Source organism: Vicia villosa, linkage group LG7 (genome assembly GCF_029867415.1).
Source record: "Vicia villosa cultivar HV-30 ecotype Madison, WI linkage group LG7, Vvil1.0, whole genome shotgun sequence".
Taxonomy (NCBI): domain Eukaryota; kingdom Viridiplantae; phylum Streptophyta; class Magnoliopsida; order Fabales; family Fabaceae; genus Vicia; species Vicia villosa.
Window position 1 is genome coordinate 66470006 of NC_081186.1, and position 21896 is coordinate 66491901.

Consider the following 21896-nt stretch of genomic DNA (forward strand, 5'->3'; position numbering starts at 1 on the left):
AGTATGAAAATTTGGCTTTTCTGCTTAATGAAAATGTAACAACTTCAGTATTTCTCATCAGAAAACCCGTTGTTTCACATATGTATGTCTCACTATTTAGATGGGCATTGACTACGTATTGGGGTGGGGATGCCATTGTTTTGGATAAGTGTTTTTCTGTGTGTGTTGGATTGTAAAGACATATTGGGCTTCTTAAGTAACCAAAAAATAATACTATTGCGTAATGTTTATCAACACGCCTGCCTAAAAATAGTATTGTTGAATTACTATTTATCAACACGCCTACTTTGAAAAAAGTGTGATCAATTCAAGCACACTGATCAATGTCTGTTGAATTATTGTATATCAACACGCCTTGTTAGAGTGATGGATTCCAGAAACTCACGCGTTTCATCTTCCAACCGGGGAACGCACAATAACCCTGGAAGATGTATACATGTTGTTTGGCCTTCCGACAGCGAGTAAGGCCGTTAATAGGGTTGTCCAACAAGCCAATGCCCTTTGCGAGCAAGCATTGGCCATTGATTTGATAGAAGGTGATGAAGGTGCTAGGGGCAAGGGTATCAACCAAAAGGCCCTTAAGGAATATTATAAAGCGTTTCATTTGAACGAAAATTCGTCTGAACAAATGAAACTGATGAAAACTACGTGTTATTTCCAGAAAGTACTGGAAACACGATTAGTTTTATGTAATTACGTTTGCTTCTTGACATTGATAAAGTTTCTCAATATAGTTGGAGGTCTGCTGTCATGACTATGTTGTATCAATCCCTATGTAAGAATGCTAAGAAGGATTCTTGTACGTTCTATGGATGCGCTCTCTTGGTACAAATGTGGGGGGTGGTGGAGAATGCCTATACTGGCCCCCGCAAACAACGGCGAATACATGTTCCCCTACGCAACAAAGTAAGTATTTGAATCTTATTTTAATTCAAATAAAATAATTAGGGTTTACTTCAACTAACAAATATATAGTGTGTTTCAGATTTTGCGTAAATGGAATGAACTACAACGTGAATCCGAGGGGAAATATCGTGATTTACCGCCAGCTTTTTGATCACTTACGACCGGAGGATGTATTATCTCTAATCTCTTCATCTTTCATGTTTTTTTAATTATATGACCAATTTAATTATTAAGTTCTGTACATGCAGTTTATTTAGAGCCCATATTTGGAACTCAATCATGAACCTAATGCTGAAGATGCCTCTATTTGGACATCAAAGACGACCATCCTTAGGTATAACATCGTCGAGATGCATCATAGTGATCAAGTCAAACTCCAGTTCGGGATGCATCAAGGTATCCCTAATCCTCCAACTGATTTGGGAGAGTGGCACCTGAAACGAATCAATCATCAATGGAGTGTCCAAACTTGGAAGGAATTCACTCTGGAATGGCGTCGGATGTGGAAAAATTATAGAGATCATGTCCTCAACTTCTATAACACCCCAATTCTACCCAAGCATATAGGTACAAATATCAGAGTCTAAAAATTAAATTCACATAAACAATTAGGGTATTACACTTAAGAAACCACATCACAAAAATATAACATACTCGCAAAAGATGCGTAACACAAATAATCAAAGAGGAAAGATTCTCATAAACACTTGACTGTATCACACACACACACACACACACACATATATATATATATATATATATATATATATATATATATATCGGTAAACAGAATATCCACAGTATTCCTCCAAAATACAACGTATGAGAAGGTATCCAAAATACATAATATGAATACATCCAAAGGATCAAATATACATCAAAAGGACCCTATAAGCATCATCTACAAAATAAGTGTTCGATCCCCCCTAGGTGTTTCGTATCACGAGGCGGACGACACCAAAACGGACGACTACTAAAAGAGCACCTACACTTGCGGATCACCTGCACATTACCCACGAGTAGGTAACATTAAGGCAGAAGGGTGAGAATATAATTTATAATGAAAAGCATGATAAATATAGTAATGCCAACAAGTATCATCAAGAATCATACAACAAGGTAATCCACTAAGTCAACCACAATCAATATATAAACAGTGCGATAAATGAGTGAGAGCATAATGGTAAAGACAGATGGTGATGAATGAGACTCAACTATGCATATGCATGTGGTACCATATCCGGAGTAAACTCCTCCTTGTCATTATGACAAATACACCTTACCGAGCATTATGCTGGGACTTCTTTCCCTCAGGAAAATACACCTTTGTCGAGCAGTAAGCTACGACTAACCGTCATCGAGCATTTATCCCCAACTGATGACCTCTTGCCACTCGGGCAAATATTCCTTTACCGAGCATTAAGCTCCTACTGGTAAAAATTGCCAATTCAGGCCACCTGTTAATAGCATTTCAAAAAATACATTTATGAAAAATCATTCAACCACCAACACACTCCTCTTTATCATAAAGCATACTCAATAAGCTTCATAACGCTTCAAACGGCGTCAAAAACGGAGTTACGGATCAAAAGTTATGATCGTTACAAAATCTGTCAAAAATTGGAAAAAGCTGTAGGTCGACGCATGAAAAACGTAGGTCGACACATTGAACTCCTGCCACCCTCGGGTATGCGCACGCCGACCGAATAGGTCGACGCATTCAGTAGAAAACGCAGATTTTTGCCTTTTGGGCTGCACAGGTCGACGCAAACCTCTGTGTAGGTCGACCTAAGCTTTGTAGAAACTTAAAAATCACCATTTCCAACACCCAGACTCTTATAAACCTTACTCTAACACATATACATCATTCTAAACATCCACAAATCACAAACACAACATAAAAGTGTGATCATGCAACATAAACAACCAACTTTGCATGGTTGACATCACTAAACTTCTCATAACCTAGTTTTCCCTTCCAATGCAAGAAAACATGGAGAAATGGAAAAACAAACATGATCAATGAATATATTCATCATACTACACATACACACCACAAAATCATGTTCATAACTTCAAAGCTCACAAAACTCATAATCTACCATTGCTGGTCAAGCATAGGAGGAACAAGAACAAGAACAAAAGCACAACAAAAACTATAGGAACCATACATTCAAGATAAATTAGATTCACCCCCTTACCTTGGTTAGATTCTTGGTTCTAGCTTGGTTTGATCTTCTCACAAAATCTCTTCTTCTTCTTCTCTTGTTTTTCTCTTCTTTCTCTTCTCACTTTTCTCTCTCTATTTCTTTCTTTTCTTCTTTTTACTGGTTTTCTCTCTTTTATCTCTTTTCTACCTCACTTCTATATCCCCCTACTTCCTATTCACTCATAAAATATCTAACTAAAATATCTACTTTACGGTCTAAACTTAATTCCTCCGAAAAACCCCAAAACGCAAAACAATGCATCTTAAATATTTTTACTACCGAAAACGTAAAAATCATCGATTAAATAATAATCTACTATACCGAACTATTACCGACTGACACGACTCAAAAACGGTTAGGAAAATACAACAAACATCACAACTAAACATAAAAAACACATTTACGGGCGTTACAACTTCCCTGTTAGTGATACTGAAATGAAGCCATCAAGATAATATATGAGTTGGTAAAGAACTGTTACCAACCCCGATTTATTTGTGCCAGACCCTTTCTACTTAATAGACCCCCGCCAACAAAACTACATCCTTCCACTACAACAACAATAATACATAGAACAAACCCAATACCAGTACAACTCCCAACAATACAACTACCAACAGTACAACCCATTCCAAACTTAGTCCCAACCAATTACCAACAGCAAGACCAATACCAATAATACAACCCATTTCAAACCCAGTCCCAACCACTATTTCAACCATGCAGTTAACCACCTCGCCAAAACCGTATACGACCCACCCAATACTAAGAAGGAAGCTCCTCTAGATCATTCAACCAACACAACGAGGCTGGTTCCTCAAGAATCCAACTAAGTCCCGACTTGGGTCCATAGGAAGAAAGTGACCGCCGCGACCCACTAATATCACAAGCCTCTCACCACCGTAGCCCATATGGCTACGCAACACCAACCGAAACATTTGCCTTTTATCAAGGCAGTGCAAGTGCCACCGAGTGCTACCAACCAGAAGTCATAGCTTCACCTCCTCCCCCACCACCATTTCAAAGCTATGAGGGAATGGGTAACCGACTTTACAACAGTCGGCTTCCGAGACGCTACGGTGGCATTGACGACTTCCTTGACACCGAAATTATTGACGGAACACTTCCAGGCCCATCCACCCAGACACAACAAGAACCACAAAGGGGAAGGGGTGGGGCTCGCGGCCGTACACGTCCTCAACGTGATATACGTGCTCCAAAATGCGGAACCGACGGGCGTTACGGTGATGAGAGACACTAATGGTATTTTAATTTTCCCTTTACCAGATGTTGTTTCTGTATTTTAATTTTCCAATGTATCCGTCAATTTAAATTAATGAAATCATTTGTTTTTGACTTTTTTTCCACTATCGTTCATTACTTGTTGCCCTTAAAAAAATTAAAAAAAAATAAACTACAACATAGGTGCCATTTCAAATGGTAAACTTAATATGGATTGTACATAGGCGCCATTTGAAATGGCACATACACCCATTTTTAATACATAGGCGCCATTTGGTTTGACGCATACTCTAGGGTGTGCTGCCAAATCTAGACACTTTGGTAAATTTCCCAAAATGTTATTTTTTGAGTAATTTTTTATAAAAACCTGATTATTTGATTTTTTTTTCTAGTTTTGATATGTGGAGGGGAGCTATAACTTATAGAGAATATAGATATAAAGTTAGATAGTTGAATGTGGGGGTAGTGTGAAACCATAATAGCTAATTAGGACTGAAAGTGCATCCCAATATTAAATAATACTTTTAATTTATCACTTGATGAATGATATTTTCAACTTGTAATATTACAAAGCAACTCTATCAGGATATAAATTTTACTTTAAGAAAGAATAATGGGTGACCATGGTCTTCCTTTTTTTTTTGATAATAGCCACCCATGGCACCATAAGACTGAGTTTTAAATGTCAGATCACTTAATAATCAAATTATAAATTATAATAACTATTTTATAACACTAAATTAATCAATTTTAATTTTTTATTTAATATTATTTTTAGTGTCAACACACATATTAACCAAATTATATATTATATTAATCAAGTTTCTACACATAATTAATCAAAGTTGTTTTGAAGAAAAAGACAAATTAAAAAGTATATATATATGTAAATATTAAAAATGGCATTGTTCATAATATTCATGAATAGTGACTTACAGTGTAGATGTCAAAAATATAGTGTCAAAATAATTTTTTTTAATTAAATATATTGTCATATTTTAGTCTTCAGGATGCTATTTAAGTTGTTAAGATATTTTGACTCAGTTATACATTACTTTTTTTTAAAATTTCGTTTAATTATGCATTTTGCGCAATTTTTAGAGAACAAATCATATTTAAATAGTATGTTATTTTGTTCAAGATTTTAGATTTTACTGAATTTATTTTGAAAAATTTTCTTTTTAAAATATTTGTTTGTTCTAAAATTTGTATAATTTATTTTGGAAAGAATTATTTTATTTAGAATTAGATATATTAGGCATTTATTTTTTAAAATCTAAGGTGTGTTTTGGTTGAGTTCAACTTTGTCATATGTTATTTCTATTATTCATTGAGAGACATCCTTATGGTTTTCTTTTGTAAACTTTATCATGTTCTTATTGTTGAAAACTTAGAAATATTTAAGAGAGTGTTTGAGTAAAATTGATGATATCTTAGATTCAGGGGAATCTGACTTGAAATTCACAAGTAATTTTAAAAAAATGAATCTAAATCGGGAAAAGTTTAAATTAGACTGTCGCGTACTATTGACTACTTGTTTTAGTAAATTTTTGTTTCACTGGACTATTGTCATCCAAAAGCAGCTGGCCATTGCACCGAACTGAGTTAGCAATTTCTTACTTTATTTATTGCTTAATTTATTTAGGACCAGTTTGTTTTGACTTTTTTTAAAATGATTCTTATAGTGTTATATAATTTTGTAAAAAAAAATTTACAAAGAAATTTTTTATAAAAGCTTCAAATGAAAATTTAGTTTGAATAGTTATTCTTAAAATGTGATTTTAGGTATATCATCTATTTATGAAAAAAATTGGATATCCAAAATTTCATAAAATCACTTAATTTTGAAGCTATTTCAAATAGATTTTCATAAAAATTATTTTTGAAATACAACTTTTTGAAAAAATTGCGATTTTGACTAAATTTTGGTTTTAAATAATGTATGTTTATGTTATAGGATGTCAAAGTTAGTGTTTTATTTTAGAAAAAACAAAAATAAAAACTTGTAATATTTTGAAAAACAGTTTTAAAAAATCTATTTTCAAAAAAAAAAAATTTAATCTATTTTTTTAAAGTTGAAACAAATAGACCCAATTGTTCATCTGTTATTTTTGACCCATCCGAATTTCATGTTACACCACAACTTTTGAAGTATATTTTAACTTTGATCACAAATAATGAAAAATATAAGCGTCCATATAAAATTCACGTGGTGATGGTCATTTTGATAAAATGTGACAACTAACATTTTATTAGTCTATCTGCTTCTACGTTTGCTTTGTCAATAAATGTGGGTTTCTTTAACACCCTAATTTGAAGCTTATGTATTTTTAAGGTATTTTGTCTTGAAAGTGTTGTAGATGCACTTTTTTTTTTTCGCCTATAGCTCAATTTATGTTGTGGATATTTGTCTGTATTTAACTTTTATCATAAATTTAAGTTTATGTATAGTATTCTTATTTAAATTTGTTTATTAAAATTAGAAATGACAATGAGAAGAAGAGTATAAGGAACTATAGTATTCGTTTTCATATCTGCGGTTTGAAAAATTCCCGTATTCGAGTTCATATCTGCATGTACACTAATTTTTGTATCTGTATATGTTTCTTAGGGGTACTTAAGTATACATACTCATACCCGTATTCGTTTATCTGTATTTCTAATAAAAAATTATTGATCAATTATAATTTATCAAGTCATTTTAATTTTTTAACGGCTGAGTTAAGAAATAAATTAACAAAGATTTTTATTAAAATACGTACAAATTTAATAGTGTTGTATTTAATAAAATTGATAACCATGCATATGCATATAATAATAAAAATATATAATTATATATTGTACAGATATGGAGTGGAATGAATACTAAAGTATCTGTTTCCGAACTTATATCCTTTATTTTCGTGAATAATTACTTGTACTCATGTTTGTGTGGTTCTATACTATTAGTTGTAAGTAATATCTGAGAGTACAAGCTGGGAATGTGTACAATTCTCGTCTCTATTTTTTATTTTTATAATAAACTAACAACTACCGTACTTTTGTTTTGTTCATTTTATAGCAGAGATAGGAAACCAAAGGTAGCAGATGATTCTCCTCTATTGCACGATTAAAAGAACAACAAAATTATTTTCTTAGCAAAATTGCATGCATCCCACGTGATTCAATGTTGTTCAGTATAAATATCTAAAGAGAGAGCTTCTTTTCTCAACCAAAATCTCAGAGATAAATTATATCCATTCATATCAATACTTGAAAGATGTCTTCTGTTACTTACTCTACCCATCCTGATGCTAAGTCTGACTTGCAAAGAAATCTTGCTGATTTTCACCCTAACGTTTGGGGAGAATATTTCCTTCAATATGCTTCTGAATCTATTGTATGTATATATTGCCACTTATTGCCTTCTATATTCTTTAGCAATGATTTTTTTTTTGTCTTAATTATAATATTAATATCAACTCTTGAACATAATAAACTCATGAGGAATAATGCATAGTGAAATAGGATGTGTTAACTATAAACTTCTCATAAATGTTTTAAAATGGGCTCATAAATATTTTTAGAATTTTAAATAATAATAAATGCAAAATAAAGTCATATTTATTTAAATTTACTAAAGAGTAGTTTTATAACGAGTTCATATTATACATATTCAAGAAAACAATTAGATTTATTCTCAAACACATTGTATGCAGGAAATTGATCAGAATATTGGAGCACAGATTGAAACATTAAAATACATAATTGTTAATTTTTTTTTTTTGGAAATTCTATCTCAAATTAGTGTAAAATATTGAAACGGTTTTAGACGGAATTTCATTATGTATATAGACCTTATGATGAATTTTAGACATAATGCAAAATTGTTATTTATTTTACTATTTTTTATATGTCGTCTCAAATCTGTGTAAAATATTTAGGCGAATTTGAAACAAAATTACGAAGAGTCTTTAAAATGATAATTTACAAAATAAATTTTGTCAAATATTTAAACGAATTTTAATTTTATATGCAATCATTGAAATGGATTTTAACCATAATACACAATTATTACTATTATTTGTAATCATTTAGCTTATAGAAAATAATATCAAATAATTAAAAATATTAATAATAAATTAAATAATTAATTCAGTAATAATTAAGAATGATGATAATAGTTAGTTTTGAAAAAAAAAAATAACTAGGTTTTAAAAAAAAATTACCCAAAAAAACCACATTTTGAGAAAATTTACCAAAGTGTCTAGGTTTGGCAGCACACCCTGGAGTATGCACCAAACCAAATGGCGTCTATGTTCAAAATTTATGTGAATGCGCCATTTCAAATGGCGCCTATGTACAACCCATATTAGGTTAGCCATTTGAAATGACGCCTATGTACAAGTGTTTACACATAGGATCCATTTGAAATGGCTCCTATGTGTTAGGGCTTTCTTTTGGAAAAAATACCTCATTCCCTTTCATTTCGCACACAGTTTTCAGTTCCGTTCATCAATTTTCTCTCTGATTTTTCTCGCTGTCGTTAACCCTAATTATTAATATTTTTCCATTTAATAAAGTAAAGTTCATTTCTTCAAAATATTTTACAAAGTTGTTACACAATAATTGTTCCAGGGCATACAATTAAACATGTGTTGACGTTGTTCCATGACTAGGACTTTTTTTTATTGTGCCCTAGTTGACGGCAAATGCTACACTTTCTATCTATTTTGTCACAAACATCCATTTCGGTTTGAATATGAGTACTATTGGGGCGACCCTTTTTCTTTCGCCGCATCATGTCATTATGCCAAACTACTTTCCCATCATACTCAGGCCAGTAATCCTCCTTCGCTACCACTAGAAATGCGACATTGTATACCTCGAGCGAGGTGTGAGTCTTGTAAATTGGAGATAGTAGTGACAATGCTTCTCGGTGCGAATATGCACATGCTGCTAGGACATGTGAGCAAGGCATACAAAATGCTTGAAACTTTCCACAGTCGCACCAATGATCATCTAGTAGAACCCTATACTGTTGTCTCGGTAATCCTTCATTGTGGTCAAATGTTTCTCTAACACTGAATATGCGGTTGAATCGATCGAAAGTAGTAACATGATGACTGTTGTCCTTTGTTGATTGTTCTTTCAAAAATTTCATGCAACTCTCGCTAAACAGTTGTCCCGATTCTCTAACAGCACTCCACCTCTGACCTCTTGTTGAGAATAGCGAAGCCATCCTAAAGTATGTTTCTTCCACCAGTGCAGTAATAGGAAGATTTCGAATGCCCTTAAAGACACCATTCATGGATTCCACAAGATTTGTTGTCATGTGGCCCCATCGTACGCCATTGTCATACGCCCTAGTCCATTTCTCCCTTGCAAGGTTACCAATCCAGCTTCCCGCATCCGGATTTGACAATACAATTTCACTCCGATAATGTTGGAATATGGGTTGAGTTAACGCATATCCTGCATTGACTAGTGTCTTCTGGAGGTGCCTATCCTTAATCTCCCGCATGAAATTCTGGGCAATATGTCGAATACAGTATACATGTATTGATGACAGATGTTGCCATCCGTTAGTCGGATTGTTGTAAGCACTTTCAATGGAAGCATGCCTATCAGAGATTAAACAAAGATTAGGTTGAGGAGCAACATATTTTCGGAGATTCCTTAGAAAGAAACTCCAACTCGCGGCAGTTTCACCTTCCACTATTGTGAATGCTACTGGAAATATATTGTTGTTTCCATCTTGTGCAATAACCATCAACACGGTTCCTTTTTATTTACCGTATAACCAAGTTCCATCGATTTGCAGTATCGGTTTACAATATGCAAACCCTCATATGCAAGGTTGGAAATCCCAGAAAAGGCGATGGAATATTCCATTTCCTTGGACACGGGTTCCATTCGGGGCATGCGCTGGCAATACCTCTAGAATAGAAATGGTGCCAGGAGCATATGTTTGAAGCGCAATTAGGTAACATGGAATATTTTTGTATGACTACTCCCAATTGCCATACATAATTTCAATGGCCTTTGTTTTTGCTATCCAAGCCTTTCTGTAGGATGGAGTATAGTTGTATGCTGTAACGATATGCGAGATTATCATTTTCACCTTCAGAGATGGGTCACAGTTGATAAGAGGCAAGATCTCCTGACAGATAAGATCATAACTAAGCTTCGTATGATCTTGGAACATATTGGAGTTGACACATGTGTGTTGTTATGAAATTGACCCTATGACCCAAGCATCATTTCTCTTCCTATACGAAGCACATAGTCTGAATGCACAATCAGGGTTTTTACAAATGATTATATACCTTTCTAGGTTTGTGCGATCTACTTTAAAATCAACATTATGTGTTATGTGCCATTTTTAGTAGTTCTCAGACATGCCTTCTGGAAGGAATCTTATCTCTGGTCTTTAACACTTCATCACGTTGTATGTACGGGTTGAAGAAGATATCAGATGAAGGTTTGTCACCTTGTAAGTTCAAGTTGCGCATATGTGCAGGAGGTTCATACACATGACCTGGAGGCACCGATATGTCCTGCTCGTCTTCAGATTCCTCATTGACCATGTCGTCTACTTCAGTTTCCTGTTCATCTTCTTCTTCGTCTATGACATCCACCTCTGCTTGCTCGTCGACGGGTGGGTCGATAACTTGAGACTAGACAATACGTGATTGTTGTGTATCGACATGTATGGTAACATACAACTCGATGGCTTTGTACCCAGAATATTTGTGATTAGCAAACATATTCTGGAGGTCTTCGTCATTTTGAACCTCAACCTGGTAAAACTTAAACGGGTTGTTGTCACGAAAAAAGGATATTGGTAGAAAATTTGTGCAATATGACCCATTGCAATCTTCGCCTCTAATCTCTTATGGAAGTATGAAAATTTGGCTTTTCTGCTTAATGAAAATGTAACAACTTCAGTATTTCTCATCAGAAAACCCGTTGTTTCACATATGTATGTCTCACTATTTAGATGGGCATTGACTACGTATTGGGGTGGGGATGCCATTGTTTTGGATAAGTGTTTTTCTGTGTGTGTTGGATTGTAAAGACATATTGGGCTTCTTAAGTAACCAAAAAATAATACTATTGCGTAATGTTTATCAACACGCCTGCCTAAAAATAGTATTGTTGAATTACTATTTATCAACACGCCTACTTTGAAAAAAGTGTGATCAATTCAAGCACACTGATCAATGTCTGTTGAATTATTGTATATCAACACGCCTTGTTAGAGTGATGGATTCCAGAAACTCACGCGTTTCATCTTCCAACCGGGGAACGCACAATAACCCTGGAAGATGTATACATGTTGTTTGGCCTTCCGACAGCGAGTAAGGCCGTTAATAGGGTTGTCCAACAAGCCAATGCCCTTTGCGAGCAAGCATTGGCCATTGATTTGATAGAAGGTGATGAAGGTGCTAGGGGCAAGGGTATCAACCAAAAGGCCCTTAAGGAATATTATAAAGCGTTTCATTTGAACGAAAATTCGTCTGAACAAATGAAACTGATGAAAACTACGTGTTATTTCCAGAAAGTACTGGAAACACGATTAGTTTTATGTAATTACGTTTGCTTCTTGACATTGATAAAGTTTCTCAATATAGTTGGAGGTCTGCTGTCATGACTATGTTGTATCAATCCCTATGTAAGAATGCTAAGAAGGATTCTTGTACGTTCTATGGATGCGCTCTCTTGGTACAAATGTGGGGGGTGGTGGAGAATGCCTATACTGGCCCCCGCAAACAACGGCGAATACATGTTCCCCTACGCAACAAAGTAAGTATTTGAATCTTATTTTAATTCAAATAAAATAATTAGGGTTTACTTCAACTAACAAATATATAGTGTGTTTCAGATTTTGCGTAAATGGAATGAACTACAACGTGAATCCGAGGGGAAATATCGTGATTTACCGCCAGCTTTTTGATCACTTACGACCGGAGGATGTATTATCTCTAATCTCTTCATCTTTCATGTTTTTTTAATTATATGACCAATTTAATTATTAAGTTCTGTACATGCAGTTTATTTAGAGCCCATATTTGGAACTCAATCATGAACCTAATGCTGAAGATGCCTCTATTTGGACATCAAAGACGACCATCCTTAGGTATAACATCGTCGAGATGCATCATAGTGATCAAGTCAAACTCCAGTTCGGGATGCATCAAGGTATCCCTAATCCTCCAACTGATTTGGGAGAGTGGCACCTGAAACGAATCAATCATCAATGGAGTGTCCAAACTTGGAAGGAATTCACTCTGGAATGGCGTCGGATGTGGAAAAATTATAGAGATCATGTCCTCAACTTCTATAACACCCCAATTCTACCCAAGCATATAGGTACAAATATCAGAGTCTAAAAATTAAATTCACATAAACAATTAGGGTATTACACTTAAGAAACCACATCACAAAAATATAACATACTCGCAAAAGATGCGTAACACAAATAATCAAAGAGGAAAGATTCTCATAAACACTTGACTGTATCACACACACACACACACACACATATATATATATATATATATATATATATATATATATATATATATATATCGGTAAACAGAATATCCACAGTATTCCTCCAAAATACAACGTATGAGAAGGTATCCAAAATACATAATATGAATACATCCAAAGGATCAAATATACATCAAAAGGACCCTATAAGCATCATCTACAAAATAAGTGTTCGATCCCCCCTAGGTGTTTCGTATCACGAGGCGGACGACACCAAAACGGACGACTACTAAAAGAGCACCTACACTTGCGGATCACCTGCACATTACCCACGAGTAGGTAACATTAAGGCAGAAGGGTGAGAATATAATTTATAATGAAAAGCATGATAAATATAGTAATGCCAACAAGTATCATCAAGAATCATACAACAAGGTAATCCACTAAGTCAACCACAATCAATATATAAACAGTGCGATAAATGAGTGAGAGCATAATGGTAAAGACAGATGGTGATGAATGAGACTCAACTATGCATATGCATGTGGTACCATATCCGGAGTAAACTCCTCCTTGTCATTATGACAAATACACCTTACCGAGCATTATGCTGGGACTTCTTTCCCTCAGGAAAATACACCTTTGTCGAGCAGTAAGCTACGACTAACCGTCATCGAGCATTTATCCCCAACTGATGACCTCTTGCCACTCGGGCAAATATTCCTTTACCGAGCATTAAGCTCCTACTGGTAAAAATTGCCAATTCAGGCCACCTGTTAATAGCATTTCAAAAAATACATTTATGAAAAATCATTCAACCACCAACACACTCCTCTTTATCATAAAGCATACTCAATAAGCTTCATAACGCTTCAAACGGCGTCAAAAACGGAGTTACGGATCAAAAGTTATGATCGTTACAAAATCTGTCAAAAATTGGAAAAAGCTGTAGGTCGACGCATGAAAAACGTAGGTCGACACATTGAACTCCTGCCACCCTCGGGTATGCGCACGCCGACCGAATAGGTCGACGCATTCAGTAGAAAACGCAGATTTTTGCCTTTTGGGCTGCACAGGTCGACGCAAACCTCTGTGTAGGTCGACCTAAGCTTTGTAGAAACTTAAAAATCACCATTTCCAACACCCAGACTCTTATAAACCTTACTCTAACACATATACATCATTCTAAACATCCACAAATCACAAACACAACATAAAAGTGTGATCATGCAACATAAACAACCAACTTTGCATGGTTGACATCACTAAACTTCTCATAACCTAGTTTTCCCTTCCAATGCAAGAAAACATGGAGAAATGGAAAAACAAACATGATCAATGAATATATTCATCATACTACACATACACACCACAAAATCATGTTCATAACTTCAAAGCTCACAAAACTCATAATCTACCATTGCTGGTCAAGCATAGGAGGAACAAGAACAAGAACAAAAGCACAACAAAAACTATAGGAACCATACATTCAAGATAAATTAGATTCACCCCCTTACCTTGGTTAGATTCTTGGTTCTAGCTTGGTTTGATCTTCTCACAAAATCTCTTCTTCTTCTTCTCTTGTTTTTCTCTTCTTTCTCTTCTCACTTTTCTCTCTCTATTTCTTTCTTTTCTTCTTTTTACTGGTTTTCTCTCTTTTATCTCTTTTCTACCTCACTTCTATATCCCCCTACTTCCTATTCACTCATAAAATATCTAACTAAAATATCTACTTTACGGTCTAAACTTAATTCCTCCGAAAAACCCCAAAACGCAAAACAATGCATCTTAAATATTTTTACTACCGAAAACGTAAAAATCATCGATTAAATAATAATCTACTATACCGAACTATTACCGACTGACACGACTCAAAAACGGTTAGGAAAATACAACAAACATCACAACTAAACATAAAAAACACATTTACGGGCGTTACAACTTCCCTGTTAGTGATACTGAAATGAAGCCATCAAGATAATATATGAGTTAGTAAAGAACTGTTACCAACCCCGATTTATTTGTGCCAGACCCTTTCTACTTAATAGACCCCCGCCAACAAAACTACATCCTTCCACTACAACAACAATAATACATAGAACAAACCCAATACCAGTACAACTCCCAACAATACAACTACCAACAGTACAACCCATTCCAAACTTAGTCCCAACCAATTACCAACAGCAAGACCAATACCAATAATACAACCCATTTCAAACCCAGTCCCAACCACTATTTCAACCATGCAGTTAACCACCTCGCCAAAACCGTATACGACCCACCCAATACTAAGAAGGAAGCTCCTCTAGATCATTCAACCAACACAACGAGGCTGGTTCCTCAAGAATCCAACTAAGTCCCGACTTGGGTCCATAGGAAGAAAGTGACCGCCGCGACCCACTAATATCACAAGCCTCTCACCACCGTAGCCCATATGGCTACGCAACACCAACCGAAACATTTGCCTTTTATCAAGGCAGTGCAAGTGCCACCGAGTGCTACCAACCAGAAGTCATAGCTTCACCTCCTCCCCCACCACCATTTCAAAGCTATGAGGGAATGGGTAACCGACTTTACAACAGTCGGCTTCCGAGACGCTACGGTGGCATTGACGACTTCCTTGACACCGAAATTATTGACGGAACACTTCCAGGCCCATCCACCCAGACACAACAAGAACCACAAAGGGGAAGGGGTGGGGCTCGCGGCCGTACACGTCCTCAACGTGATATACGTGCTCCAAAATGCGGAACCGACGGGCGTTACGGTGATGAGAGACACTAATGGTATTTTAATTTTCCCTTTACCAGATGTTGTTTCTGTATTTTAATTTTCCAATGTATCCGTCAATTTAAATTAATGAAATCATTTGTTTTTGACTTTTTTTCCACTATCGTTCATTACTTGTTGCCCTTAAAAAAATTAAAAAAAAATAAACTACAACATAGGTGCCATTTCAAATGGTAAACTTAATATGGATTGTACATAGGCGCCATTTGAAATGGCACATACACCCATTTTTAATACATAGGCGCCATTTGGTTTGACGCATACTCTAGGGTGTGCTGCCAAATCTAGACACTTTGGTAAATTTCCCAAAATGTTATTTTTTGAGTAATTTTTTATAAAAACCTGATTATTTGATTTTTTTTTCTAGTTTTGATATGTGGAGGGGAGCTATAACTTATAGAGAATATAGATATAAAGTTAGATAGTTGAATGTGGGGGTAGTGTGAAACCATAATAGCTAATTAGGACTGAAAGTGCATCCCAATATTAAATAATACTTTTAATTTATCACTTGATGAATGATATTTTCAACTTGTAATATTACAAAGCAACTCTATCAGGATATAAATTTTACTTTAAGAAAGAATAATGGGTGACCATGGTCTTCCTTTTTTTTTTGATAATAGCCACCCATGGCACCATAAGACTGAGTTTTAAATGTCAGATCACTTAATAATCAAATTATAAATTATAATAACTATTTTATAACACTAAATTAATCAATTTTAATTTTTTATTTAATATTATTTTTAGTGTCAACACACATATTAACCAAATTATATATTATATTAATCAAGTTTCTACACATAATTAATCAAAGTTGTTTTGAAGAAAAAGACAAATTAAAAAGTATATATATATGTAAATATTAAAAATGGCATTGTTCATAATATTCATGAATAGTGACTTACAGTGTAGATGTCAAAAATATAGTGTCAAAATAATTTTTTTTAATTAAATATATTGTCATATTTTAGTCTTCAGGATGCTATTTAAGTTGTTAAGATATTTTGACTCAGTTATACATTACTTTTTTTTAAAATTTCGTTTAATTATGCATTTTGCGCAATTTTTAGAGAACAAATCATATTTAAATAGTATGTTATTTTGTTCAAGATTTTAGATTTTACTGAATTTATTTTGAAAAATTTTCTTTTTAAAATATTTGTTTGTTCTAAAATTTGTATAATTTATTTTGGAAAGAATTATTTTATTTAGAATTAGATATATTAGGCATTTATTTTTTAAAATCTAAGGTGTGTTTTGGTTGAGTTCAACTTTGTCATATGTTATTTCTATTATTCATTGAGAGACATCCTTATGGTTTTCTTTTGTAAACTTTATCATGTTCTTATTGTTGAAAACTTAGAAATATTTAAGAGAGTGTTTGAGTAAAATTGATGATATCTTAGATTCAGGGGAATCTGACTTGAAATTCACAAGTAATTTTAAAAAAATGAATCTAAATCGGGAAAAGTTTAAATTAGACTGTCGCGTACTATTGACTACTTGTTTTAGTAAATTTTTGTTTCACTGGACTATTGTCATCCAAAAGCAGCTGGCCATTGCACCGAACTGAGTTAGCAATTTCTTACTTTATTTATTGCTTAATTTATTTAGGACCAGTTTGTTTTGACTTTTTTTAAAATGATTCTTATAGTGTTATATAATTTTGTAAAAAAAAATTTACAAAGAAATTTTTTATAAAAGCTTCAAATGAAAATTTAGTTTGAATAGTTATTCTTAAAATGTGATTTTAGGTATATCATCTATTTATGAAAAAAATTGGATATCCAAAATTTCATAAAATCACTTAATTTTGAAGCTATTTCAAATAGATTTTCATAAAAATTATTTTTGAAATACAACTTTTTGAAAAAATTGCGATTTTGACTAAATTTTGGTTTTAAATAATGTATGTTTATGTTATAGGATGTCAAAGTTAGTGTTTTATTTTAGAAAAAACAAAAATAAAAACTTGTAATATTTTGAAAAACAGTTTTAAAAAATCTATTTTCAAAAAAAAAAAATTTAATCTATTTTTTTAAAGTTGAAACAAATAGACCCAATTGTTCATCTGTTATTTTTGACCCATCCGAATTTCATGTTACACCACAACTTTTGAAGTATATTTTAACTTTGATCACAAATAATGAAAAATATAAGCGTCCATATAAAATTCACGTGGTGATGGTCATTTTGATAAAATGTGACAACTAACATTTTATTAGTCTATCTGCTTCTACGTTTGCTTTGTCAATAAATGTGGGTTTCTTTAACACCCTAATTTGAAGCTTATGTATTTTTAAGGTATTTTGTCTTGAAAGTGTTGTAGATGCACTTTTTTTTTTTCGCCTATAGCTCAATTTATGTTGTGGATATTTGTCTGTATTTAACTTTTATCATAAATTTAAGTTTATGTATAGTATTCTTATTTAAATTTGTTTATTAAAATTAGAAATGACAATGAGAAGAAGAGTATAAGGAACTATAGTATTCGTTTTCATATCTGCGGTTTGAAAAATTCCCGTATTCGAGTTCATATCTGCATGTACACTAATTTTTGTATCTGTATATGTTTCTTAGGGGTACTTAAGTATACATACTCATACCCGTATTCGTTTATCTGTATTTCTAATAAAAAATTATTGATCAATTATAATTTATCAAGTCATTTTAATTTTTTAACGGCTGAGTTAAGAAATAAATTAACAAAGATTTTTATTAAAATACGTACAAATTTAATAGTGTTGTATTTAATAAAATTGATAACCATGCATATGCATATAATAATAAAAATATATAATTATATATTGTACAGATATGGAGTGGAATGAATACTAAAGTATCTGTTTCCGAACTTATATCCTTTATTTTCGTGAATAATTACTTGTACTCATGTTTGTGTGGTTCTATACTATTAGTTGTAAGTAATATCTGAGAGTACAAGCTGGGAATGTGTACAATTCTCGTCTCTATTTTTTATTTTTATAATAAACTAACAACTACCGTACTTTTGTTTTGTTCATTTTATAGCAGAGATAGGAAACCAAAGGTAGCAGATGATTCTCCTCTATTGCACGATTAAAAGAACAACAAAATTATTTTCTTAGCAAAATTGCATGCATCCCACGTGATTCAATGTTGTTCAGTATAAATATCTAAAGAGAGAGCTTCTTTTCTCAACCAAAATCTCAGAGATAAATTATATCCATTCATATCAATACTTGAAAGATGTCTTCTGTTACTTACTCTACCCATCCTGATGCTAAGTCTGACTTGCAAAGAAATCTTGCTGATTTTCACCCTAACGTTTGGGGAGAATATTTCCTTCAATATGCTTCTGAATCTATTGTATGTATATATTGCCACTTATTGCCTTCTATATTCTTTAGCAATGATTTTTTTTTTGTCTTAATTATAATATTAATATCAACTCTTGAACATAATAAACTCATGAGGAATAATGCATAGTGAAATAGGATGTGTTAACTATAAACTTCTCATAAATGTTTTAAAATGGGCTCATAAATATTTTTAGAATTTTAAATAATAATAAATGCAAAATAAAGTCATATTTATTTAAATTTACTAAAGAGTAGTTTTATAACGAGTTCATATTATACATATTCAAGAAAACAATTAGATTTATTCTCAAACACATTGTATGCAGGAAATTGATCAGAATATTGGAGCACAGATTGAAACATTAAAAGATGAAGTGAGGAAGATGCTTCTCTCAAAAACTGAAAATCAATTGCTAAAAGTCAATTTGATTGATTCAATATGTCGTTTGGGTGTGAGCTATCATTTTGAACATGAGATTGACGAAGTTTTGCAACATATTCATAAGACTTGTGTTGAAAATGAAGAAATAATTCTTGAAGACAATCTCTACTTTATTGCTGTGCTATTTAGGGTCTTGAGGCAACAAGGATTTCATGTTTCCTCAAGTATGTATGACTCAAATTCATTTATAATTTTTTTGTCAATTTTATTTTATGATTCTAATTGCCGTTAATTATTTTCTATAAACACACTAGATGTGTTCACCAAATTCAAGGACGAGCAAGGAAACTTTAGTAAAAAACTTGTCACCGATGTTGAAGGGATGTTAAGCTTGTATGAAGCGTCACATATGATGATTCACGAAGAGGACATTTTAGAAGAAGCAATGACTTTCACTTCCACCAACTTAGAATCCATTGCCACCCAATTAAACCCTTCTCTTGCAGCACAAGTCAAATATACTTTAAAGCAGGCTCTTCACAAGAACTTGCCTAGGCTAGAGGCACGACGCTACATTTCTATCTATGAACAAAATCCTTTACATAGTGAAATTTTACTCACTTTGGCAAAACTAGATTTTAATATGCTTCAAACCTTACATCAAAAAGAATTTGGTAACATTTGCAAGTAAGGACTTCAATCACACACTCTTTTTGTATTGAAAGATAAAATATTAAAGACTAGTCCATGTACTTAATATAATTATTTCTTTTTTTAATTTATATTTTAACTACAGGTGGTGGATTGGAATGGATGTTCCTAGAAAATTCTCTTTTGCACGAGATAGGATTGTGGAATGCTGCTTTTGGATTTTATCAGTATATTATGAACCCCAATTTTCTCAAGCAAGGAAAATAATGACAAAATTAATTGCCATGTTATCGATAATCGACGATACTTTTGATGCATACGGAACTATTGATGAACTAGAACTTTTTGCCAAGACAATTGAGAGGTTTATTAATACAAACATATATTTTCACATGTCATCATATTTTCTCCCTCATATATGAAAAATATATTTCTTGAATTATAATGAAAGTGGTTTTCCAGGTGGGATATCAAGAACTTGGATGATCTTCCAGAATATATGAAATTAATTTATAGAACGGTCTTGAAGAATTTGGAAGAAATAGAACAAAATATGACTAAAGAAGGGAGACTCTTTACCCTTAAATACTACATAAAAGAAGTATGAATATGTTCTTTCTAAAACCTTTTTTATTTATTTTAGGGGGTTCCTAACATGTTCTCTATTTTTTATTACATTATAAAACCCCTAACACAAAGCATTATAAAATCTATTTTTTTATGTATGGTGTAACATATAATTTTATGATACTTGTGTGCATATGGCAGTTCCAAATAATAGTCGATGCATTTATGACTGAAGCAAGATGGTTCAACAATAATTATGTACCAACAACAGAAGAGTATTTGAACATTTCAAAAATATCAAGCGCTCAATCATTATTGATAACATGTTCTTACATTGGCATGGGAGACATAGCCACAGAAAACATTTTCAAATGGGTATCAGATAAACCAAAAATGGTGAATGCGGTTGCTACTCTTTGTAGGCTAATGGATGAAATTGTATCTAGTGAGGTATCTTATATTAAAATAAACAAATAAAGGGTAACAACATTTTTTTCCTATAATAAATAGATACATTATATATTTTTTTTCATTTTGATTTTCAGTTTGAACATAAAAGAGGACACGTTTGTTCATTGTTGGATTGCATTATGAAGCAAAATGAGATGTCTAGGGAAGCTGCTATTGAAGAATGTAGAGAGAGAATTGCAAATACTTGGAAAGATATAAATGAGGAGTGTCTTAATCCAACTGAAGTTCCAATGCCTTTTTTAACTCGTGCTATCAACCTTTCACGTTTTATGGATGTTGTTTACAAAGATAAAGATAACTACACACATTCAGAAGGATCGATGAAGTCATACATCAAACTTGTGCTTGTGGATCCAATTCCAATTTGAGCTTTAATGTTTTAGTCTTCTTGTCTTTAAGTTTGAATAAAAAACATGCATGCATGTGTACCTATATGTTATGTGCGGTATTTTTCCTTTTGTTTTTTGTTTGTTTTAATAGAGGAAGTTAATCCATGTACCCGGCCCCGCTTAGTGGGATAAGAGTTGTTTGCTTTTGTTGTTGTCGTTATTGTTAATGTTGTTGTTAATGTTGTTATTGTTGTTGTTGTTGTTATTTATTGTTTGTTTTAAACATAGTGATATTTTTTTTGTTGAAATAAAAATTATGTGTTATTGTCCTAGGGGTGTTCGCGGTGTGGTTTGGGTGGTTTTGACGTAAAAAATCATCTAAATGGCATGAGCAAAAAGTGTACGGTTCGGTTGACTTTTAGAAATAAAACCAAACCAATGCGGTCTAGATTGGTTCTGTTTTTTTTATAAAATTTTATTGAGCCATACATACACATATTGATGACAACATAACTTTGTA

General features: G+C 33.1%; 1 protein-coding gene across 1 annotated transcript; it reads left to right on the forward strand.

The window, feature by feature from the left end:
• Positions 1 to 18828: 18828 nt before the first annotated feature.
• LOC131617338 (probable terpene synthase 2) lies at positions 18829 to 21489 on the forward strand. The gene is made up of 7 exons (XM_058888645.1): positions 18829 to 18983; positions 19303 to 19582; positions 19673 to 20045; positions 20155 to 20373; positions 20472 to 20610; positions 20778 to 21026; positions 21122 to 21489. Exons 1-7 carry the CDS (start codon positions 18864 to 18866, stop codon positions 21413 to 21415), a joined length of 1674 nt encoding a protein of 557 aa, XP_058744628.1. The 5' UTR covers positions 18829 to 18863; the 3' UTR covers positions 21416 to 21489.
• Positions 21490 to 21896: the final 407 nt, after the last annotated feature.

What these genes read in the sequence shown, in the direction of transcription:
- LOC131617338 (XM_058888645.1), top strand. Translation starts at nt 18,864, where the DNA reads ATGTCTTCTGTTACTTACTCTACCCATCCTGATGCTAAGTCTGACTTG. An exon ending in AATATGCTTCTGAATCTATT is followed by an intron (nt 18,984 to 19,302) that starts GTATGTATATAT and finishes CATTGTATGCAG; the next exon opens with GAAATTGATCAGAATATTGG. An exon ending in AGGATTTCATGTTTCCTCAA is followed by an intron (nt 19,583 to 19,672) that starts GTATGTATGACT and finishes TAAACACACTAG; the next exon opens with ATGTGTTCACCAAATTCAAG.